This window comes from Esox lucius, chromosome 6 (assembly GCF_011004845.1).
Source record: "Esox lucius isolate fEsoLuc1 chromosome 6, fEsoLuc1.pri, whole genome shotgun sequence".
Lineage (NCBI taxonomy): Eukaryota > Metazoa > Chordata > Actinopteri > Esociformes > Esocidae > Esox > Esox lucius.
The window spans coordinates 9,126,852-9,146,737 of record NC_047574.1 but is presented as its reverse complement, the minus strand read 5'-3'; the positions used below and the strand labels follow the sequence as shown (position 1 = coordinate 9,146,737).

Here is a 19,886-nt window from a genome sequence, read left to right as displayed (position 1 = left end):
GTTTTTGTTGCTGTTAACACTGCCCACCCAAAACCAAAAAGCTCCCTATGAACATAATTAATAGGACTTAACTTCTTGGGGCAGCAGCCACAAAATGGCACTCGGGGGGGACTTAAGTCTGGCTAGAAATGTCATTACATAGTGGTTTGAGAATGCTGAAATGCCACATGGCCAATTCAACAAATAATAATAGAGTTATTTTGCACCTACGACATAGTCCTTTAAGTTTACTTAGAGCTTTGTTAAGACTGGATCCATTTTCCTGTCCAATGCCAGCTGATACCTTTATTAACTCACGCAGCTCCTTATTAAAATCCTTGTTAATCTTCCAACTCAAGCTGTTTGCAGCATTTACCATCTCAACACACAAAAATAATTGAAATGCAGTACTATATTTGAAAGCAGAAAACAAATAATAATAGATTTGAAACCCTGCCACATGGCATTCTTCTCGGTTGCCCAGTCAGTCAGTTAGATATCATATAGTTGCATTGTTTATCAGTGTATCTTTGGACCGCTATCTAGTACACTTTCACTGTGAGGATTTGGATTAGATCTTAGCATTTTTTATTAGAAATCCCAAACTTCATTTGAACAGAATGCATGAAGAATTTGAATATCTCTACTATGATGTTGTGGCAGTCCATTAAAATGGTACCTCTATTAGCAATTTTGAGGCTTTCTTTTTTGCAGAATTACACAGTTGTTTTTATTTATAGATAATTTGGGCAGAATGTGTGAAATATTTTTAATACCTGTGCCAGGTCTTTGATGTGATGGGTTCCACAAATGCTAAAGCAAAGCTATTCATTACTAATCCAAGATAGATAAGACGCTATCATTTTCAATGAGAGGTTAGCGAGTTTGAGAGGACGAACCCTTGGAGGTGGGCACTGACAAGCACAAGGTAGCAAGACCCTATTGGTGCGTTCTAGCATTTATTTGAATATCTTGGGAGGGAACACCTATCCGGTAAATAAGCAAGTTCAATAATTTAATTTGCTCTATACTTATTCTAAATCTTTGCTAAGCGGTAAAGTCTACAAACTTTGTCAACTCTTAAAATCGTATTTTTAAAGGAAAACTGTATTGAGATCATATGTTTCATTCATGATGAAGTCGGCTCAGTTCCATCTCACTCCATAAACCCCCACTGCCCAACAACTGGGCTTCCTCTCCCCATGGGGTGTGCAAATAACAACCTGATGCTTCAGATTTATACATCCGGTGGGCCATCTGGCTCTATCTCTATCCATGACATTAGCATTTGGAAACAGTGCTAGGGAATCTATACCCCGTCCAAAGACCTCTTACAGGGTAAGGAAACTAGAACCATACTCAGGAGCTTTTGCTAAAACTGAGTTTGCCCAGGTGTTTAGTTAAAATATCAAAAGTACTGCCACAGTAAGTTTTACATTTGATTAACACTTAATTATATTATTTAATTTAATTTAGAAAAAAAAATTGAATATTTTTAGCACCTGCTTCCTGAAAGCCCACAAAACTGATAACAAGGATACTATAAAATGTCATAACTGCCTAGAGAGGCAGTTATGACATTGAATACAGTTTTTCTATAAGAAAGAAATCATAAGCACTACAACACAGTTTTTTCTTATAACAAATCATAAACAGGTTTTCTACTTCATCTCACACTCTTTTCCTCCCTCTGCTGAGACTGACTTTCAGTACAGTGAAGAAAAAACAACAAAACAAACTGTGTCAATGAACGCTACAATGTGCATGACAATTAATAGTGTACAAAACTGACCTTTTGTATTATTATAGAGTTTTCAAATTTAAGGCACTGTGTTATTTAGGATACAATATTTTGAAATAAAACAGGTTTTAATTGTAGTAAAGCTTGCCAAAATACTCATTAAAGTCATTTTGCAGAGATTAGTGTCCAGAGCGACTTCCATCAGATCGGTTAAAAGTTAAAATTTTGACTGTCTAATCTTGCAGCTCTCTCACTCAGGGAGAGCAGGTTCAAGTTAGCGTAGGAGCTACATCATAGGATGGTGTTTTTCCTGCCTCTCTGAGGAGATAAAAACTGTAGCCAAAAATGCAGGAAAAAGTAGTAGCTATGACTGCCAATCACACCATTGTGAAACACCCAATCATTTTAGATACACTATGTGATCAGCAAGCAAGAACCAGCAACCTTTTGGGTGACAGGCCCAACATTCTATTGTTAATGCAATAGATGAATTGCATACATTGACTGATTCATAAGATTTAGTGGCTAGCAAAGACAAACAATGAACCATGGGTAATAGAATGAGATGACAATTCTCGTATGCCAGTTGACCTCAGGATTAAGCCTGCTATTTCACTCAAATTAAGCAGAAGTAGGAAGCAGAGAACTCTGTATTGTGACAGACTGCACACGATGGTGGAATATGCAACTGGCAACTGAATAGCAAATATTCTGAAAGGCGTCGACTTCCCAATAGGGTTTAAGCACATTAACTGGTCAGAGACCCACACGACAGAGATTAAATCAAGTAGAACTCTGACAACAAGGGCTGACAATAAATGGTTCAAATGGCCCACATGTAGCTACATTTCATAAATAAGCCAGTCTGCAATCTCTGTTCTGCCTGCCTCTCATAACCCACGCTGTATTCACAGTCTAACGGAACTAGGCCAGACCAAATAAGAAGTGCTTCTCCAGCTGAAGGAACTGTCAATGGGGCCTGGTGCACCACCACTGCCCGGGACAGATGCTGTGGCAGGTCAGCAGTTGAAACATTCATAAGGTCTAACAAAGTACAGTTGCTGGCTGTTGTCACTTTCCAGGCCTAGCTCCTTAATTTGCAAGTGGGTTGTCGTTTGAAACGACACTGTCTTCTGCTGGCCTTTCCTCTGAATGTATTAGAATTCATAGATCGCAACGGTGTGTCACATTTTTCTTTTACAATGAATGCTAATTCCTACCAAGCAAACACACGTTACTTGGGAGAAAACATTGTTTATTTAAACCCATATAAAATAATTTGTTCCCTAGGAGCCTTACTTGTTAATAGCTGGCTAAAGAAACAAGTATCCTATTATTTGTATTAGTTGTTATTCCCCCCCCCCCCCCCCAAATATAATATCAAATTTGTGACCAAGACCCTGCAGAAACTCCAGGTGGAGTTGGCACAGTCGATGTCGAGATATGTGTCTTCCGAAGCACATCCGTTCTGGTTCTTATCATGCTGCTCGCTCAACCAGGAAGTCTATGCTAGAATCCTTCTGGGCCAGAGGGAACGCGTTTTCCACTCTTCTACCTTGATTAATTGCTCGCAGGTGCTTGAGCTGTCACAAGGAATCGTTAGTGGGAGACAAGGCTAGACAACCTTATTCGATTACTAACCCCTCAAATCCAGATAGTCCTGACCAACTGCAATGCCCTCTGCGTGACCCTGGGGCTAAATTGCGAACAGGATTGATATCCTGATCTCGCAGTGATCCAGTTAACTGACATTACTGTGGCGCAATTCAGCAGCCCCCTTAGTAAAAGGAATTTGACTGTAGAGTATTAAATCACCTCTGTACAAACTTCTCATGCAAATTGTGGTTGGTGAACTAAATTGGCTATTAATGTTGCAATAAAATCATGTACTGTACATGTAAGCTTTGCACCGTAACTACAAAGGTAATCGCCACTCACAGTGGCATTCAAAGTTGAAGTGACCACTGTCAGAATATCAGAGTAGTGATGGGCATCTAGCATTTCAATTAGCATATGGGGTGTTAATCAGAGATGCGGTAATGTCAGTGTAATTAGATGCTGACAGGTCAGGCATGTCACAATACATATAATAATGAATATTCATTGAGGCCATCAAAAAATATCAGAAATGTTTTTGATTGTAGCTCCGGCTAACATACAGAACCACAAAAATAATGTAAATATGATAAATATGAATAAACATGATTATGTAATGTTTATTCCAGTATATACAGCAGTTCAGTCAGTTTGTTTGAAAGAAGTGAGGTGCAAGGGTAAGAGCTTTGCAGTGTGTTGTAGTCATTGACAATAGCAAACTGGAATGGATGACAACCAAAGGAACTGTTAGTTTTGGGAGTGACAAGAACGAAATATCTACCATACGGCAGTTACCTAACACTTCGGGACAAACAGGTTGAGGTCAAGGAAGACCTTTTTGGTGTTATTTAATCTATGTTGTCTATGTGGTCAGCATAGTGTTGAATATAGGATAGAGTTGTTGGGATAAAAGTGGATATGAGAGTTACCAAGAGCAACTACATTTTTTTTCCACTCAATTAATGATTAGATTCATATGATGTTTTTGAGTGAGTCGTGTGCTTTGTGAGTGTAAGATCAAACTGATTACATTTTTTAATTTTTTTGTCTATATTTACCTTGTGTGCCTATGACTCTGGAGGGAACATTAAATATCCATGGCCAGTGCTGAAGCCTGACTGCATTACAGCTGTTTGTTGTAATTCTATTTGTGGACCAGACATTGAAAACTTTACACAGGCAGGGCAAGATTAAGATGTATAACAGTTGGGTTCTGGCTTCTGATCCCATTTGATGACTGCGGTTTTCCAGTCCTTCAGGATTTACATTTTTTGTAATGAAAGGATTAGCAGGTAGGTGATGGGGTTGAGATAATAGAGGCAGACAACTGAACAAAAACAGGGTCCAGATCAATGAGCCCAGCTGATTTAGAACTGTCCAGATTTTGCAGCTACTTGCACACCTCATTTGCCAATACTGCCTGAAAAAGAAACAAGTTCCCTTCTGAGGGAAAACTGCACAGCGGACAGTGAAGGCAGTGCTAGTGTGAAATATTCAAATGTGCTGCGCACCCTGACAATGTGATAGTTGAAGCTCTTAGCTATTCTAGCTTTGTCAGTGGTAACAGTGTTCTAGAATGTGAGTGCTCAAGGGAGAAGCATTTTTCATTGGTTGTATAGTGTGGTAGAATTTTGTGGAATCAAACATTAAAGAACCACAGACTTTGCTTCCCTGATACCTGAATAACCATAGCAGGTGTAGAATAATCCAGGAACTGTATTGGTTTTTGCTACAGACTTTAATGAATTGGCCATTCCTATTATGGACAATAAGGAAAGAGTTTTAAAAACACGTTCAGGTGTCCTCAGCAGAAGAGGTTGATTCTATAGTAGGCCGGTTTAAAGATTCCAGGTTGTTTGTGCAGGCCTCCTCATTTAAGTGTTTTACGGGTGTTTGCCAATAACAAGAAAAGGGTGTTTAACAGGGGTACTGTACCATTGCGGACTAAGGCATTGCTGATTATGGTCATCAAGGTCTTGCAGTGGTGTACTTAGGCTGGCATATTAGTGACAATATCTTCAAGTCTTGCATTATTTGACTTGGGGTTGATTCTGTCAGGGGGGGCTGTACATTTTAGAAGTGAAAAACAGAATGAGTTGAGGGCCAATGAATTACTGTAACTTAGCACAAACAGGAGCTAAGGAGGGAGATTTACCTCACACTGTTAGAATGTACTGTTCTTCACGCTGTTAGAATGTACTGTACTCATGCTGTTAGAATGTACTTTACTTCACACTGTTAGAATGTACTTTACTTCACACTGTTAGAATGTACTTTACTTCACACTGTTAGAATGTATTGTACTTCAGTACTTCACGCTGTTAGAATGTACTGTACTTCAGTACTTCACGCTGTTAGAATGAATTGTACTTCAGTACTTCACGCTGTTAGAATGTACTGTACTTCACGCTGTTAGAATGTACTGTACTTCAGTACTTCACGCTGTTAGAATTAATTGTACTTCAGTACTTCACGCTGTTAGAATGTACTGTACTTCACGCGGTTAGAATGTACTGTGCTTCATGCTGTTAGCATGTACTGTACTTTAAAATCAATAACATCAGTAAGATTACAGTGCAACCATAAATGCTGCACTTGGGATGCCAAGTATATTAAATAGAGTTAATGATGATAGGCATAATGCGTAGAAGATCAGCGGCCTTAGACACAGAACAGCCATGAAATAACCAAGGGTTACTGCTTTTGTAGAGCGATGGTGAAAAGGGTACATGGGTGACTCTTGAATAAATCCTCTTTTGGGCGCTATAGACTGTCCCAAATGTGCCTGCAACAGGTTTGGCCTAATTGCCAATGTGATGATATCTTTTGTAGCCTACAGCCTATTTTGTTCTATATAAATATGTCTTTCTGCTTGTTTTGGTCTGTGACTAAGTTTTGAGTTTGCAGTGTTGTGGATATGTTCTGTGTGATGACACAGCTCAAATTGGTTGTCTGTGCATGCATATTCGTGTTGATTATGGACGGTTCAGTTCATTGCTGTGCCTTCAAGACTGCATGAGTGTGCATTGGGGTATTTCAGGCATGGGTAGTGCAAAGGGGTTAAAAAGGGAGTATATAATTTATAATAAGAAATGAACAGTTCGTATTAAATAAATAAATAAATAAATATTCACATGAATTCACCAAAGTTATAATGAAATGTTTATAGCAAACCTTGAGTCTGATTAATGTGTTTTTTTATCTTCGGAAACTAAACTTCAGGCCTATTTTCACAACATTACTGTCTTTTGAAAAGCAAATGCATGAATCATCCATTTTCGACACATCTATATAATAACCTGCAAAAAAGAATAATGAAACATCCTATAGGCCTACAAATTAATATCACTCAGTATGGACTGTGAAGCCGTAACAAGGTCGACTTCAAATGCAGACATCAAATTGAAGAAGCGGCTGCAGGCAGGCGGAAATTCACTAAGACTGAATGGACAGCGCCTCTGCTCATCCGATGCGTGATATAGCAGATCTCCCTCCGTGGCACAGAATAGACGGCACCAGGGTTTATGGATGGCTATTTAATTCCCAGTTCGTGGACATTTTAAGATATTAGGGCACAAGTCATTGTAATGAAATATAGGTTGTAGACCTAATGTGTTCATCAGACTTGGGCGGTACCAGGCCTTACATTTGGCTGAGGCAACACCTGTAATTAGAAGGCATAAACGTAATATTTCCTTCCGCGCTGCATTGTTGACAACATGACATAACCCCTTTCATTTTTGTTCCTCACCTTTCACATGCTTTCAAGGCACAGAAGGATCGTTTTAGAAGTATGTGCAAGTCAAATTGTGCAGACTCATAAGCCAAAAGGGAAAGGGGTTATAACCCCAAAATATTTCAAGTAGTGACCTCATTGACAAATACTATAGCTAGCCATAGTGCTCTGTAGTATTATTACCATGGCTACCAGCCAATTGATATTCAGTATTAGGCCCACCCTGTTTATAATCACGCAGAAGGCTTGGGGGGGGTGTTGTTTGGCTAACATACCACAGCTATGGGCCTTTCATGGACATGATGAAACACAGATTGTCTCGGTGTACAGGGTAAATTCCTTCTTTACAGTAGTACTGGTATTTGCTGTAGTGTTTTTGAAGATACTACCAAAGTATTGTGTATAGTTTTTTGTAGTATTGTCTGTCATATAGAAGTGAAGCAGGGATTTCTTCTTAAGGAAATCTTGAACAAATGCTACGTTCAGGCCCACCATTAGCTCTAGGGAATGCAATACTTAATTGAGCTCTATTAGAGTTTACTCAAATTTACAGAAAGTACCATCGTTTTCTTTAGTATACTCTAGAAATGTGTGTCATGTGGTGCAGCCTCATCATGTCAATTGTTGTCCATGTCTGTTGTAATCAATAAGCTACTACATAGTGTTACATCGATTCAGGAAGTATACTGTTTGTATAGGCTAAATCTACATGTTCACAGTTCAAAGGTCCATCCAAGTTCTGAAAATGCCCGGCAGTGAAGCTTATTATCAGAAGGTATATTCCATTTTGGAAACTTCCCCTCTAATCAGTACTTTGCTACATGAATATATGTATCCCCTATGTGTTTGTGTACCTGAGTGTTATTGGTAGACAGTACTGTAATTATACAGTAATCATAATCATTTAATCAAACAGCTTTTTGACAAAACAATGTCCTTGGGACCCAAAACAATGGTCACAATGCATAGGGACAGCTTTTCCAGACTTTTTATTTTGTGTGAGTTACAAAACATCAACAATCTATATTTAATCAAAGGGAGGTTTTAAAAGTCTTATCAACAAATTAAGACCAAACAGAACCATTGAACCAGTTGTCATGCCTCACGGTTCTGAATAAAACAATGAAATCGATAGTTCCCTAAAATATTGTATAAAAGCCAGTAAAAGTAACAGTCACCAAGAAGCACTGTCAGCGTGCAATTATATTGCTCTAGACCATGAGATCTTTTATCCTCTTGGTACGTCTTCGGTAAAAACCCTATTGGATTTTGACAGGATAATTTGAGAGGGTAGCATTGTTGACATCTCATTTAAGATTGTCTCAGACTGTATGCTATGAAACAAAGTTTGACATTCCACAAAGATTGCTTGTCCAAAAACTTCAGAGGAGCTTAGCAAAATCACAGGTGCATAAAAAAAAAAACACCCAGTGTGATTACCACAACATGTGTTTAGCTCTCAGAGACAGACCATAAGGTATTGCTGTCGCCAGTTTTTAGATCAGTGTGGTCGTGTTACTACTTTACAATTTTTTTGAATAGAATTTACAGAATACCTGTATTGGTGTTCAAGCTAATAATGATAAACTCTCGTGATAATGTATTAATCAGTGCACTGTGTTCATGTATTCGAAAGCTGTTGCGCGTACCACTTCACGTTTCTTCCAAAGGCAGTTTGCGTCATGAGCTCTGAAAATAATTAATTGGATATATTACCTAACCAGCATAAACTGTAATGGAAGTTTGGAATTCTGCTCTGTCAGTCATGATAATTACCATTTTAGTGGCAGCGTAGAGGTTATTATTTAACCTCTCCAATGATTCTGTTGGATTGGCACAGGCTGGCAAAAACAACAAAATTAATCCTATCATCATGGGTGACACTTAGAAAGGATAGTCTCCCCGTTTTCTATTGTAAATGGCAGATCAGTATGGATACGCAGCAAATGTATTACAAGCCCTGTCTGTCTCTTGTCTGGAATGTTGAGTTTCCCAATTATCAGGACTTAATCACATAACTGCTTGTGTTTGGAAAGTTAAAAAAATAAAAATTATCGAGCATATTTTATGTCAGAATTCAGTATTAGGGCAATATTAACACCTTGTTTTATCTGCAGTGCGATTTATCTCACCTACCTCATTTGAGGTGTTAATGTTCTTATGGTCGGCAGTGATGGACATGTCATGATCCTCAGACATTATGGAATCGTTTTCCACATTGGTGTGCCCAGTTGGTGGCATGGGGAATATACAGTATTTTGTGATCCCCACCAAAACGTTACATTTATATTTCAGGAGCATATAAATTGTTCACGTAGTTTCAAAACACATTTCATGCAATTCTATGATACTGTTAGCTGAATAATAATCTTAAACAAAATTGAAAGGGTTGCCTTCTCTGCTGGCACTGACAAACTGAAATCAATAACGACGAGCTTGTCTTGAATACAAGCGTCTAATGTAGGCTTATGAAGATGAGACACATATTGTACAATATGACATCCCTTTAGCCTGGTGCATGAAATCATGTTGTCCTAAAATAACTTTTCAGTGTTACTGACTCACTGAATGATGAAGGCAATGAATATGTTCACTCACCAGGGATGTGGGTGATACACTGTTCTAACTCAACCACTGAAATAGTCAATAGGTCTGTTTTTTTAATGTATATATTTCTGATTATTATTTACCATGTCTCTGATGCGAAACAAATATTGTTTCTCAATGCGATTTGGGTTCAGCTTTATGATACATGCTTCGAATTTATACCCCAGCTTTTTTGTAAAAATATGCTAAATATCGTCTTTGGCTTAAACGTGCTCATGGTGTCTTTAAGCCAAAGACGACATTTAGCATATTTTTACAAAAAAGCTGGGGTGAATGATTTTTTTCATTTATGTAAGGGTTAACAGCAGGTATTTCGTAATTATATTTTATTATTCGAATAATTACACGATTGTCTTTGTGTATTCATATTTTGTATGCTTCCAAGAGTGCAATGAATTCAGTTGAGTTACAAACATAAGATGCAACAGGCTAATTTAACAAATAAAATTAGAACTGTATTATTACCGTATTGTTAGGTCCAGTATCTATTATTCTTGGTTTTCGCTGTTGGCCATTGAGGGAAAAGGAGTGTGTTACATCTTAAATCTTATCCTAAATCTTTGCTATGGTCTTCTTTTATATTTAAGAGTTGACGATATGTGGTTCCTGAATAGTATCAACAAACTTGAACTTGAGAGTTTAGCCTCTCACATTGATCATTCACTTTAAGCCCCTTGGCTTGGTACTAGACATCTCAGTGAAGATTGCCTAACCTACACAGGTAATTCATTTGTGCTTTGAGTCACAGAAGAGAAAATATGGATGTGGATAATAGTTATTTAATGGCCCAATTGAGAGAATTTGAGGATGTTGATAATGGGCTTGTACTAATTAAGCTTTATTTCTTTCCTTCAAGCAATCTCTGCTCAAATCCAATTTTCTTTTAACTGCCTTTCTTCCTGTGCAAGCATCAAATGTGAAAGCATGTTTTTTTATCTTCTTTTCTCAAGTCTTTGTTTCTGCCCAGGCATTGCAAATACTTGAACTGCTCTTTTGCATTTTACGTCATTGCATTTCCGCCACAAAATACATTTGCAAATGTAAGGTTTCATTATTGCAGCCTCCATGGTAGCTGTGGCAGGGGTGCTTTTTGAACATTCTTGGCAAACCTAATAAATCTTTTATCACAGCACATGCAAAACAAATTAGTTTGAACCTATAAAGCTGCAGCGGCTGCCGTGTTTTGTCTTTTGCAGAATATGAATCAATTTTTTTGGACGTTGTACATACCATGGAGTGAACAAACAAACGAGACATCGTATAATTGCACAATTGCAAAATGGTTTCTGCCTGTATTAGTGTCGCTGTCCCAGAACCAATGGAATGCTTATTGTTTTGAGCAGGTTATCAAGCTTGCGTTTGAGGAGTTTGATCTGGAGAGAGGATATGACACGTTAACAGTTGGAGACGGAGGGAAGATTGGTGATGCCAGGAGAGTGCTCTATGTGTGAGTACTCTGCAGATGCCCGCAGTCTCTAAACATTACTTCCAGCATTTACTGTATGATTATTTTAAGGTGCATATAAGTAAGCTCTAGTCTACACAGATGAAATCGAACTGTACATTGTGTAGTTTATTCAGTCAATAAATTGAACGTGTTTGTCATGTGATTATTAGACCTTTACCTTTAACTTGAAATTAATAGCCATAGCTTTTGAGCATGTGACCAATGAATAAAACTTTATGAGTGAAAACAATGAATAATTTAGTTCCATGTGATGTCTTTCAGTCTCACAGGGTCCAGTGTTCCTGACCTGATTGTAAGTATGAGCAACCAAATGTGGCTCCATCTCCAGTCTGATGACACCATCGGGTCCCAAGGGTTTAAGGCCATATATGAAGGTATGCTTCCAATCCTCTTATTGAACATATACAATGGTCTGGTGAAAAATGCGTTTGCGTTACCCCATGCAGCACATGCCATTTTACATAGAGGCCGTGCTTATTGGAGCCCTTTAAACTGTGGCACTTTTTCGCCTATGTAAAATCATATAGGTTACATATACATTGGTCAGCCCAGTGTGTTTTTATGACCAAGTAACTTTGTGAGCATTTCTCTAAACCCTATGAAAAGTTTTTGACGGCATAGATGTCATATCTTGATGTGAGGAAATTTGGGGAAATTAATAATCAATAGATTGATAAAAATTAAGATAATTAATCAAATATATAAATTTAGGTCAAGATTAAAGCAAATGGGTCGGCATTAGTGCTCTGAACAGACATTGAAATGTTAAGAAATATCCAAATGTAATTCACTGACTCATTTTGGAAAGGTTTACAAACCACCTCAAAGCAAAGATCTATGAATATATCTAAACATCTGTCTTAATGAACACTAATGTTCAGAATTTTCTTCCACCAGCATAATTGACAAAACATTTAAACTGTCATGTTGTCAGGGTATTTCTACCCAATAGCAATGAACTTGAACAAAGACTTAATGTGTTGAATGGGCACAATGTGTCACTCTGGAAATGTCTAAACCACACAAATGTTTTTTTTTAATGTTATGATGAAATTGATTTGAGTTTCTGATATTGATATGGTTTACTTTGAAAGTTACTTTCCATTCCATTCCTGCTAGCCCAAATAATATTTTATTTAAGCCCATATTCAATCAACCCCGGTATTTTGAAAATGTTTTTCTCTGATTAGGTGACTATTTAGATGCAAATATGTTTTGGTGTCCAGTGGGCATACTGTTGATGCGTGTTTTATGGGTTTGTCTGTTGTAGGAGTATTTCTGCCAGGCAATCAGCATTTCAGTACATTTTCCCCAGTTTTTTCAGTGGTGTCTGTAAACAGATGTCTTGACAGTTCCTACACTATTAGACCCTGACAAAGACAATGGATTACACCAGAAAATGCTTATGCATCTTATGGTCACATGTTGGAACAGGGTTACTTGTCTTCTCTTTGGAGTTATTCTCTTTATCCCCAACATTACCTGTTCTTTCTGGTAAAACAGTTAGACAAATGAGCTTTGAGCACAGAGCTTGTCTGAATGTACCCAGTACACACCACTTAGACATAAACTATGCGAAATACTATGTAATTTAGGGAGTCCCCCTTTAAAAGAAACTCACCTCTGGTAAACATTTCTCACATGGTCATTTTTGTCTGAGTGTCAGCTAAGTAACTAGCATAAATAGGTAGCAATGCTGTGAATTTCCGTGTTGCTATGCAACACGGAAATGCCGAAAACATCACAACTTTGTCTCCCCAATGCATTCAAACGGGCCTTAGCATCAGTCTAATCTATATAATGTATAAAATATATAATTTGGGGCTTGGTAAACTCTCAAGTCTGTGTTGTGCAAAGCATATCAGTTGTTAAGTGAAAATCACTGAATTCATTATTTCATTGAGTTATACCATTGGCATTCAGAAATTCATGTAGTTGTTACTGTAGAATACATTATAAGTCTGTTATTTGAGTACATTTGCATTTGATAATATATTTTTATTTCCCTTTAAAATGCATTCACACCATGTTCTGTTTTGCAAGTGTAGCATTTACACATTATACATTTATAGATGGAAATTAAAAAAATTAAACAGGCAAGCTCAAAACTATACATCAAAAGCAGGCACATTTGTCCTTAAGCAAAACTTCCAGCAATGCTTTAAACTTAAGTGTGTCCTCCTCCTCCCGCAACTTTTCTTACAAATCTGCTGCTGAATCTCCCCCTCTCTATATGTTTCTTGTTTTAATTGTGCAGTTTTTTTTATCAACCTGATTTATAATTATAATTTAGCCCATCTTTGCCTAAAATCCTACAGCTATTAACCTTTGTCACCATTATCTGTCAGTTTTAACTTATGATATTGTAGCAGTTGAAACAGTGTGCATCTACACACATTCCAGTGTGGAAAAATACAGTTGCACTGAAGGAACAGAAAAATGGCAATTCTATGTTTATTTACATATTAAATTATTTTAACTATTTAGTATGGCAATTTAAAATGATGTACTTAATTTCCTTCCTAGCCTATACTCTGTGTGTCTGGTCATGTGTTTTTATCATAATGTTTATGATGCAAACTTTGATGCTTCATTGTAATTTTAATACTCTATATATTAAATGTATTTGTTACATTAATTTGTTGACTATTTGGAATTAATTTAGCGTGCCTCAAAAAACAGTTCCATCCCCATCCATGTAGTGTAGCTAAACTTTTGAAGACAATCTTTATTGGAATGATTCCATAAAATAACCTGAAAAATCATTCAGTAGCCTCTGTTAAACAGAGTTTGATGGTGCACATGTTTTCCTCATTTTACTGGTCTCTTCACCGCTGCCAATGTAAAATGATGAAAAAAATAACTCTGTGTCTCACAGTTTTTTGATGTAGAATGCTTTCAGAAAGTATTCTGACCCCTTCACTCTTCTCCACATGTTTTTGGGTTATAGGGCTGATTTATAATTGATTAAATATATGTTGTGTGCAGTCACTCTACACACTATCTCATTATGACGAAGCAAAAACTGTTTTTGTGTCAATTTATTGACCCTGAATATATATTAAAACTGAAATATCTGAAAACCTGATCCAGAGTGCACACGACCTCAAACTGAGGCAAAGATTTATCTTATAGAATGATAACTACCCAAAGCACACAGACTAGACAATGCTGGAGTGGCTTCGAGAAAAGTCTGTGAATGTCTTTGAATTGCCCAAACTAATCCAGACCCCCATTAAATGTGGGGGGAAACCTGAAGATTGCAATTCACTGTTGCTCCCCATCCAATCTGACAGAGCTTTAGAGGATCCGTAAGGGAGAATGGGAGAAACAGACTAGATTCAGATGTGCAAAGCTGGTGGAGGCATATCCATGAGATTGCTGCCAAAGGCACTACCAACTACCGAAAAGGGGTCTGAATACTTATCTACATAAGATATTTCCGTTTTTGTTATTTTCAATACATTGACACACATTTTGAATTATGTTTTGCTTTATGATTATAATGTGTTGTGTGTAGATTTATTGGCAAAAATAAATACATGTAATCAATTACAAATTCAGTGTGTAGCACAGTCTTTGGAAGAACAGGCAAGTTTGTTATATAACAAATTGAATTGTGCAGACCCCTTGACTAGGCTATACCAGACAAAGATATCTGGTCAACACCATGTGGTTAGAATGCTATCACATCCAACTATTTCATAGAGTACAAGAAAGAAATTCCAACGAGTCCAACTCCTTGACCCTGTAAATATCTTTGTGTTTACTAGTAAAAAGAAAAACCTTGACTATTATTGTTATCTTCCAAAACAAGGAGCAGGCATAGATGTTCTTTCAAAAAGGTACTGTAGCACACTTCAATGAAATCTTGATTAAATGCATATTAGTCTGTAATGAGGCCAGAATCTATTAGTTCTTTTTTGATTAGGGGAAATACAATCTTTAAGGCATTTGAACAGTTTTTCAGAACTTAACCAGGTCAGGCAGTGTTTACATAGTATTCAGATTTATCTTTTCTGATTTGGGTAACACACTGATTCCTGAGTTGGCATTCAAGGTCAAGCATTCCCAGTTAATTCAGGACTGAACACGTTTTTATCTATATTTCACTCTCCATGTCTTGAAAGGGGCATGCTTATCTATAATAGTTATGAATATATATAAGGAAAATATATAAGTAATTTAAACCTAATAATGGTTTTAGAATAGATTAAATATATTAATGGTGTAACTGTATATATCTTTACATACATGATACAGACAATGGGACAATGGTCACCAATATCCAGAGCATATTCATTATTTTTGTTTAGTGTGTGAGACTAAAGTAAATCAGTTTAGACTTTGTTCTGACTTTTATATGCTAGTTGATGTATTAAATTTTTTTTGGATGAGTCTGATTGAGCTCATTAAAAATATGCTTTGTCTGTCAGATAACTTTTATAATCAATTCAAGCAAAAAGCACCCATTATTATATCTTCTGAAGTTGTAAATCTGGATAACAAACGAGCAAATTGTTTTGTAGATGGAGGAAAACAGACTACTTCCCCTTTAGGTTTCAATTCTCTTCAAATCAAAGGTTTAATGCCAATAGTAAAAAGTATATTGGAATGCTATATATTTCATTAATATCTTTACTGTAATTCAGAAATTTTTTCAAAGCATTATTTATTAACCTTTTTCATTCTGACATACCTGTTAAAGCACCTGGAAATGCATTTTGTAAGAAATTTGCTATATAAAAAGTTTGATTGATTGACTTTTTGGTGGATGAATATGGATTTTAACCTAGAAACAGAGATATATATTTTGACATAGCTGTCTTTCTTTTTTCGTCAGCTCTAAAGACTTAATAACAAGCAAGAATGATTTCAGATTCAGTGGTTTATCCATTCATCCTAGATTTGGTCATCATAAATATAATATCAATATTCACCTGAGTGGCCCAAATGATATGATCCAGTTTAGATAGTAGGCTTCTAACATACATATTCATAAACCAAACCCCCTCGAAAGATAACATATGGAGTATCAAGGCTTGAATATTCCTGTTAGTAGCAATAGGAATTAAATTAACAAGATACACAGCGCTATGCCCAGGTCTGTCCCTTGTGGCATCACATGAAACAAGTGAAGGAATGCAGTGAAATACCTTAAAGGACTTTAGGCCACTCATTTCAATGACAGGCCTGCCCAGCCACTGAACTCACCGAATGTCACTGGCTTACAGTATGCAACCTAAAAAATGTAACCACAGGTTTATCAGCGTTTGTACACTATAATACTAAAAACGGAAGAAAATACATTTTCTAAATGGTTTGCCATTGTCCATAACCATCTGGACGTTTGAAAGTTATTGGTTTGTATGTTTATGTAGACGAATTGTACCGAAAGTACCTTGTCACTAGCATCCACTTTCAATGAAGAGATTTGTTGATATATAAATATTACCCTTCCATACGAAAGTCTCAACATTTACTTTACCCGGCCACAGTGACAGTTTGCACAGCTGACAACGAAACACAATGCATAACCCTGCACAATGACACAACCTCAATTAACTCAGTGTAAACTCAATTTCACACGAGCGCTTGCCATCCTGGTGTCACATTTGACAGCAAATCCACAGAGGATAAGTGGTGGGACTTATTGTCAGGGTGGCATTTACAGTGGGTGTTTGTTTGTTATATACAACATACCGGTGGAAGATTCTGCACAGCCACATTCACCGTAATTAAGCGTCATATTACAACATGAAATTATATTGCATTAAATGGTTTTATAACACATTAATAATCCGTACAGGCTGTACTGCATAAGGAGTGCATGAGTAATTGTTTGTGCAATGATGAAAAAACATGTAGTTTGAGTGAAGAGAATCGTGATCCTAATGAAATGTGAAAATCACCAACAAAAAAAGAAGATTAAAGCTCACTTGGTTACAAGGTGGACTCGACTCAGTGTAGGTTAAATTCCCGCTGGGGACAAGTATATAAAGAGGTTAATAGTTCTTTAAGTGGCTCTGTTTGAGCATCTGCTAAATTACAGAAACTGTTGCTGTAACTGTAAACTGTCTATAAATACAGCTAAATCATTAAAGTGGTGCTGGATGATCAACATTAATGGTTATGGAACGTGCCTAATACCATCATATGCACTTAGCAAGCAGTTACACATTTATTTTAGGTGGTTTCTTTTAAGTAATATTCCCGTTTGTTCCCGTCTTTTTTTTCTGACTTATTTAATGTTGCATATTTTATGTTTCAAATTGGAGATAAGTCAGAGGGAGGGAAAGTATGTCTACCTTTCCAGATACATTACAATGCAAGATCAGAGCCATGGAAACCTGTTGCTATGTAATAATGGAAACATATTGTTGTTGTAAGTGCTGTAGTCTCTTCTTCATTGAGATTGATTCTGTGGAGCTGCCGCCTCTTTTATAGATACATTGAGAGATCATAAAGAGAAATTACCCCAAGGTTCTCAGACATCTCTTAAATACTTGCATAAACTCAGAACCAGACCACCTCATATTTTAATGTTACCTCCTACTTACTTTATCAACATAATTTGTAAATTAACCAGCAGTATAGTACCAGTAAATAGTAAACATGTCTTGCACTTTTGATTTAGTCTCACACTTTCAGAAATGGGTCATAATAACTAGTAGCTCGAACATTTCTGACTCTACGGACATTTATGTTTGTCACTGCCACATACTTATCAGCAATATTTCAATAAGTATTGTTATGGCCTCTCTCATCACAATGAAGGTTATTGGACAGAAGATTAGCAGCCACTTGAGACATTTGCATAGAGCTTAAAAGCAAGGCATAACCTTTGTAAGACAGTTCATATTACATCTCCATCATGGTTGCGATCAGGCTGATATGCCCTTACCTGATTGAGAAGCCTCCGCATAGATCCTTCAACTAATTGCCCTTGGCAGATCCAAAGGTATTTAACCGACACTTAACACCTCACAAAGGTTGTCGAATGTGCTGGTGGAATAAAACTCATCCCCTGTAGATTATTGCTCAACTGGGCCAGTGGAGCTGCTGAGCTGAGCTGACTTGAGCTGGTTGTTAACACAAAAATGAACTCTTCCAGAACATCGATCATTTGTCACTGTCATTTTGCTCTGGCTAGAAAATGTTGCCTTCTACCTGAAGATGTTGAGAAAATAAACAACAGTTGGCATGACAGTAAATTGCTTTCACTGGTTTGTTTTCTCTTGGATTATGCCCACACTGGCTTGTATCATGCAAACTATCGATGGTTGTATCAGAGGTCACATTATGTTCTGAGTTTTAATATTTCTCAGCGAGTGTCAATATTCGGCTATAACACCTCTGCATATTGTTACAGAAATTGACAAAGGAGGGTGTGGGGATCCCGGCATCCCGGCGTACGGCCGGAGAACAGGGGAGCGCTTTTTGCACGGCGACATGCTGACGTTCGAGTGCCAGGCGGCCTTTGAGTTGGTCGGCGAGAGAACCATATCCTGCCAGCAAAACAACCAGTGGTCTGGAAACAAGCCCAGCTGCGTGTGTAAGATGCCATTTAGAAATGCATGAGTTTTATTAACGTCGCTCTTATCGAGTTTGATCCATCGGCTACACCTCCACAGCCCCAACAGTCTGAGGGAGGCTTGCGTCACTGCTCCCAGTCACCCGTGTAAAGCTGCCATCATCTCCCAAGTCGGGTGGTCCCTCTCGCGGTACTCTTCTGTCCGGTTTGGAGCCATGAAATTAGAAGGTCATTGTTCTCGTTACAGGGCCCAACATGTTTTTAGTTTTTTTTTCGATTGAGGACACTTTCCAAAGCATTTCGAGGCCGCATTAGTTATGTCTGTATGGCTTGGGTTTTTATATGTCCCCTCCCTCTGGGGTGCAGGCGACACATCTAAGCCACTCCAAAAGGTTTTAACAACCAGGTTCTTGTTGATGCCACGTCTAGTGTTTTGACAGTGGGTGCTATTCTTCCACTTGGCGGAGGTGTGGCTCCTGAAGCATTCAACGGAAAGCACGTGTCCCGTCTATTTCAAACCAAATGTCTTGAGTGATGTCATATAAAAGAGCAAATCTTTTCTCACTGTGTGATGCATCAAAGCATAATGGCAAATCTGTGCGTGTGTGTGTGTGTGTCCTTATCTATTTTTGCAGTCTCCTGCTTCTTCAATTTCACTACCCCATCAGGAATAATCCTCTCCCCCAACTATCCTGAGGAGTATGGGAACAACATGAACTGTGTCTGGCTCATTATCGCAGAGCCAGGAAGCAGGATTCATCTCATTTTCAGTGACTTTGAGGTGGAGCCCCAGTTTGACTACCTCATTGTGAAAGACGACGGGATGTCTGAGCCCACCACGTTTGGCACATTCTCCGGGAAGGACGTACCTTCTCAGATCGCAAGTAACGGTCATATCATGCGCCTGGAGTTCCAGTCTGACCACTCCAACACTGGGAAAGGCTTTAACATCACTTACACAAGTAAGGGACACCTTCCTTATAAAGATATTCAAGACTTGTGAAATATTTTTAAGACCTAGGGGCGTATCACAACCTCTTCTGTTATGCAGTTCGGAACTGCCTGTGGCACAAATGCTGACTAAGAAAGTCTCTGTAGGGCTTCAATCAAATGCTTAGTCAGTTATGCTCTCACATGGAAGGTAACAAATCAACATTAATAAAAAATCACATTTTAATTTTAAATGATACTCTTGCATTGTAGGATCCCTGTCTAAGAATGGAGA

The 19,886-nt window shown here is 37.7% G+C and overlaps 1 protein-coding gene across 3 annotated transcripts in view; it reads left to right on the top strand.

The window, feature by feature from the left end:
* LOC105021402 (CUB and sushi domain-containing protein 1) overlaps positions 1 to 19,886 on the top strand; it is a 398,226-nt gene that overhangs the window by 272,724 nt on the left and 105,616 nt on the right. For all 3 annotated transcript variants that reach the window (XM_020047620.2, XM_020047618.2, XM_020047621.2), the window contains exons 11-14: positions 11,003 to 11,106; positions 11,389 to 11,501; positions 18,500 to 18,682; positions 19,297 to 19,623. In XM_020047620.2, coding sequence (XP_019903179.2) covers positions 11,003 to 11,106; positions 11,389 to 11,501; positions 18,500 to 18,682; positions 19,297 to 19,623 — 727 coding nt within the window. The remainder of the gene's footprint in view (positions 1 to 11,002; positions 11,107 to 11,388; positions 11,502 to 18,499; positions 18,683 to 19,296; positions 19,624 to 19,886) is intronic.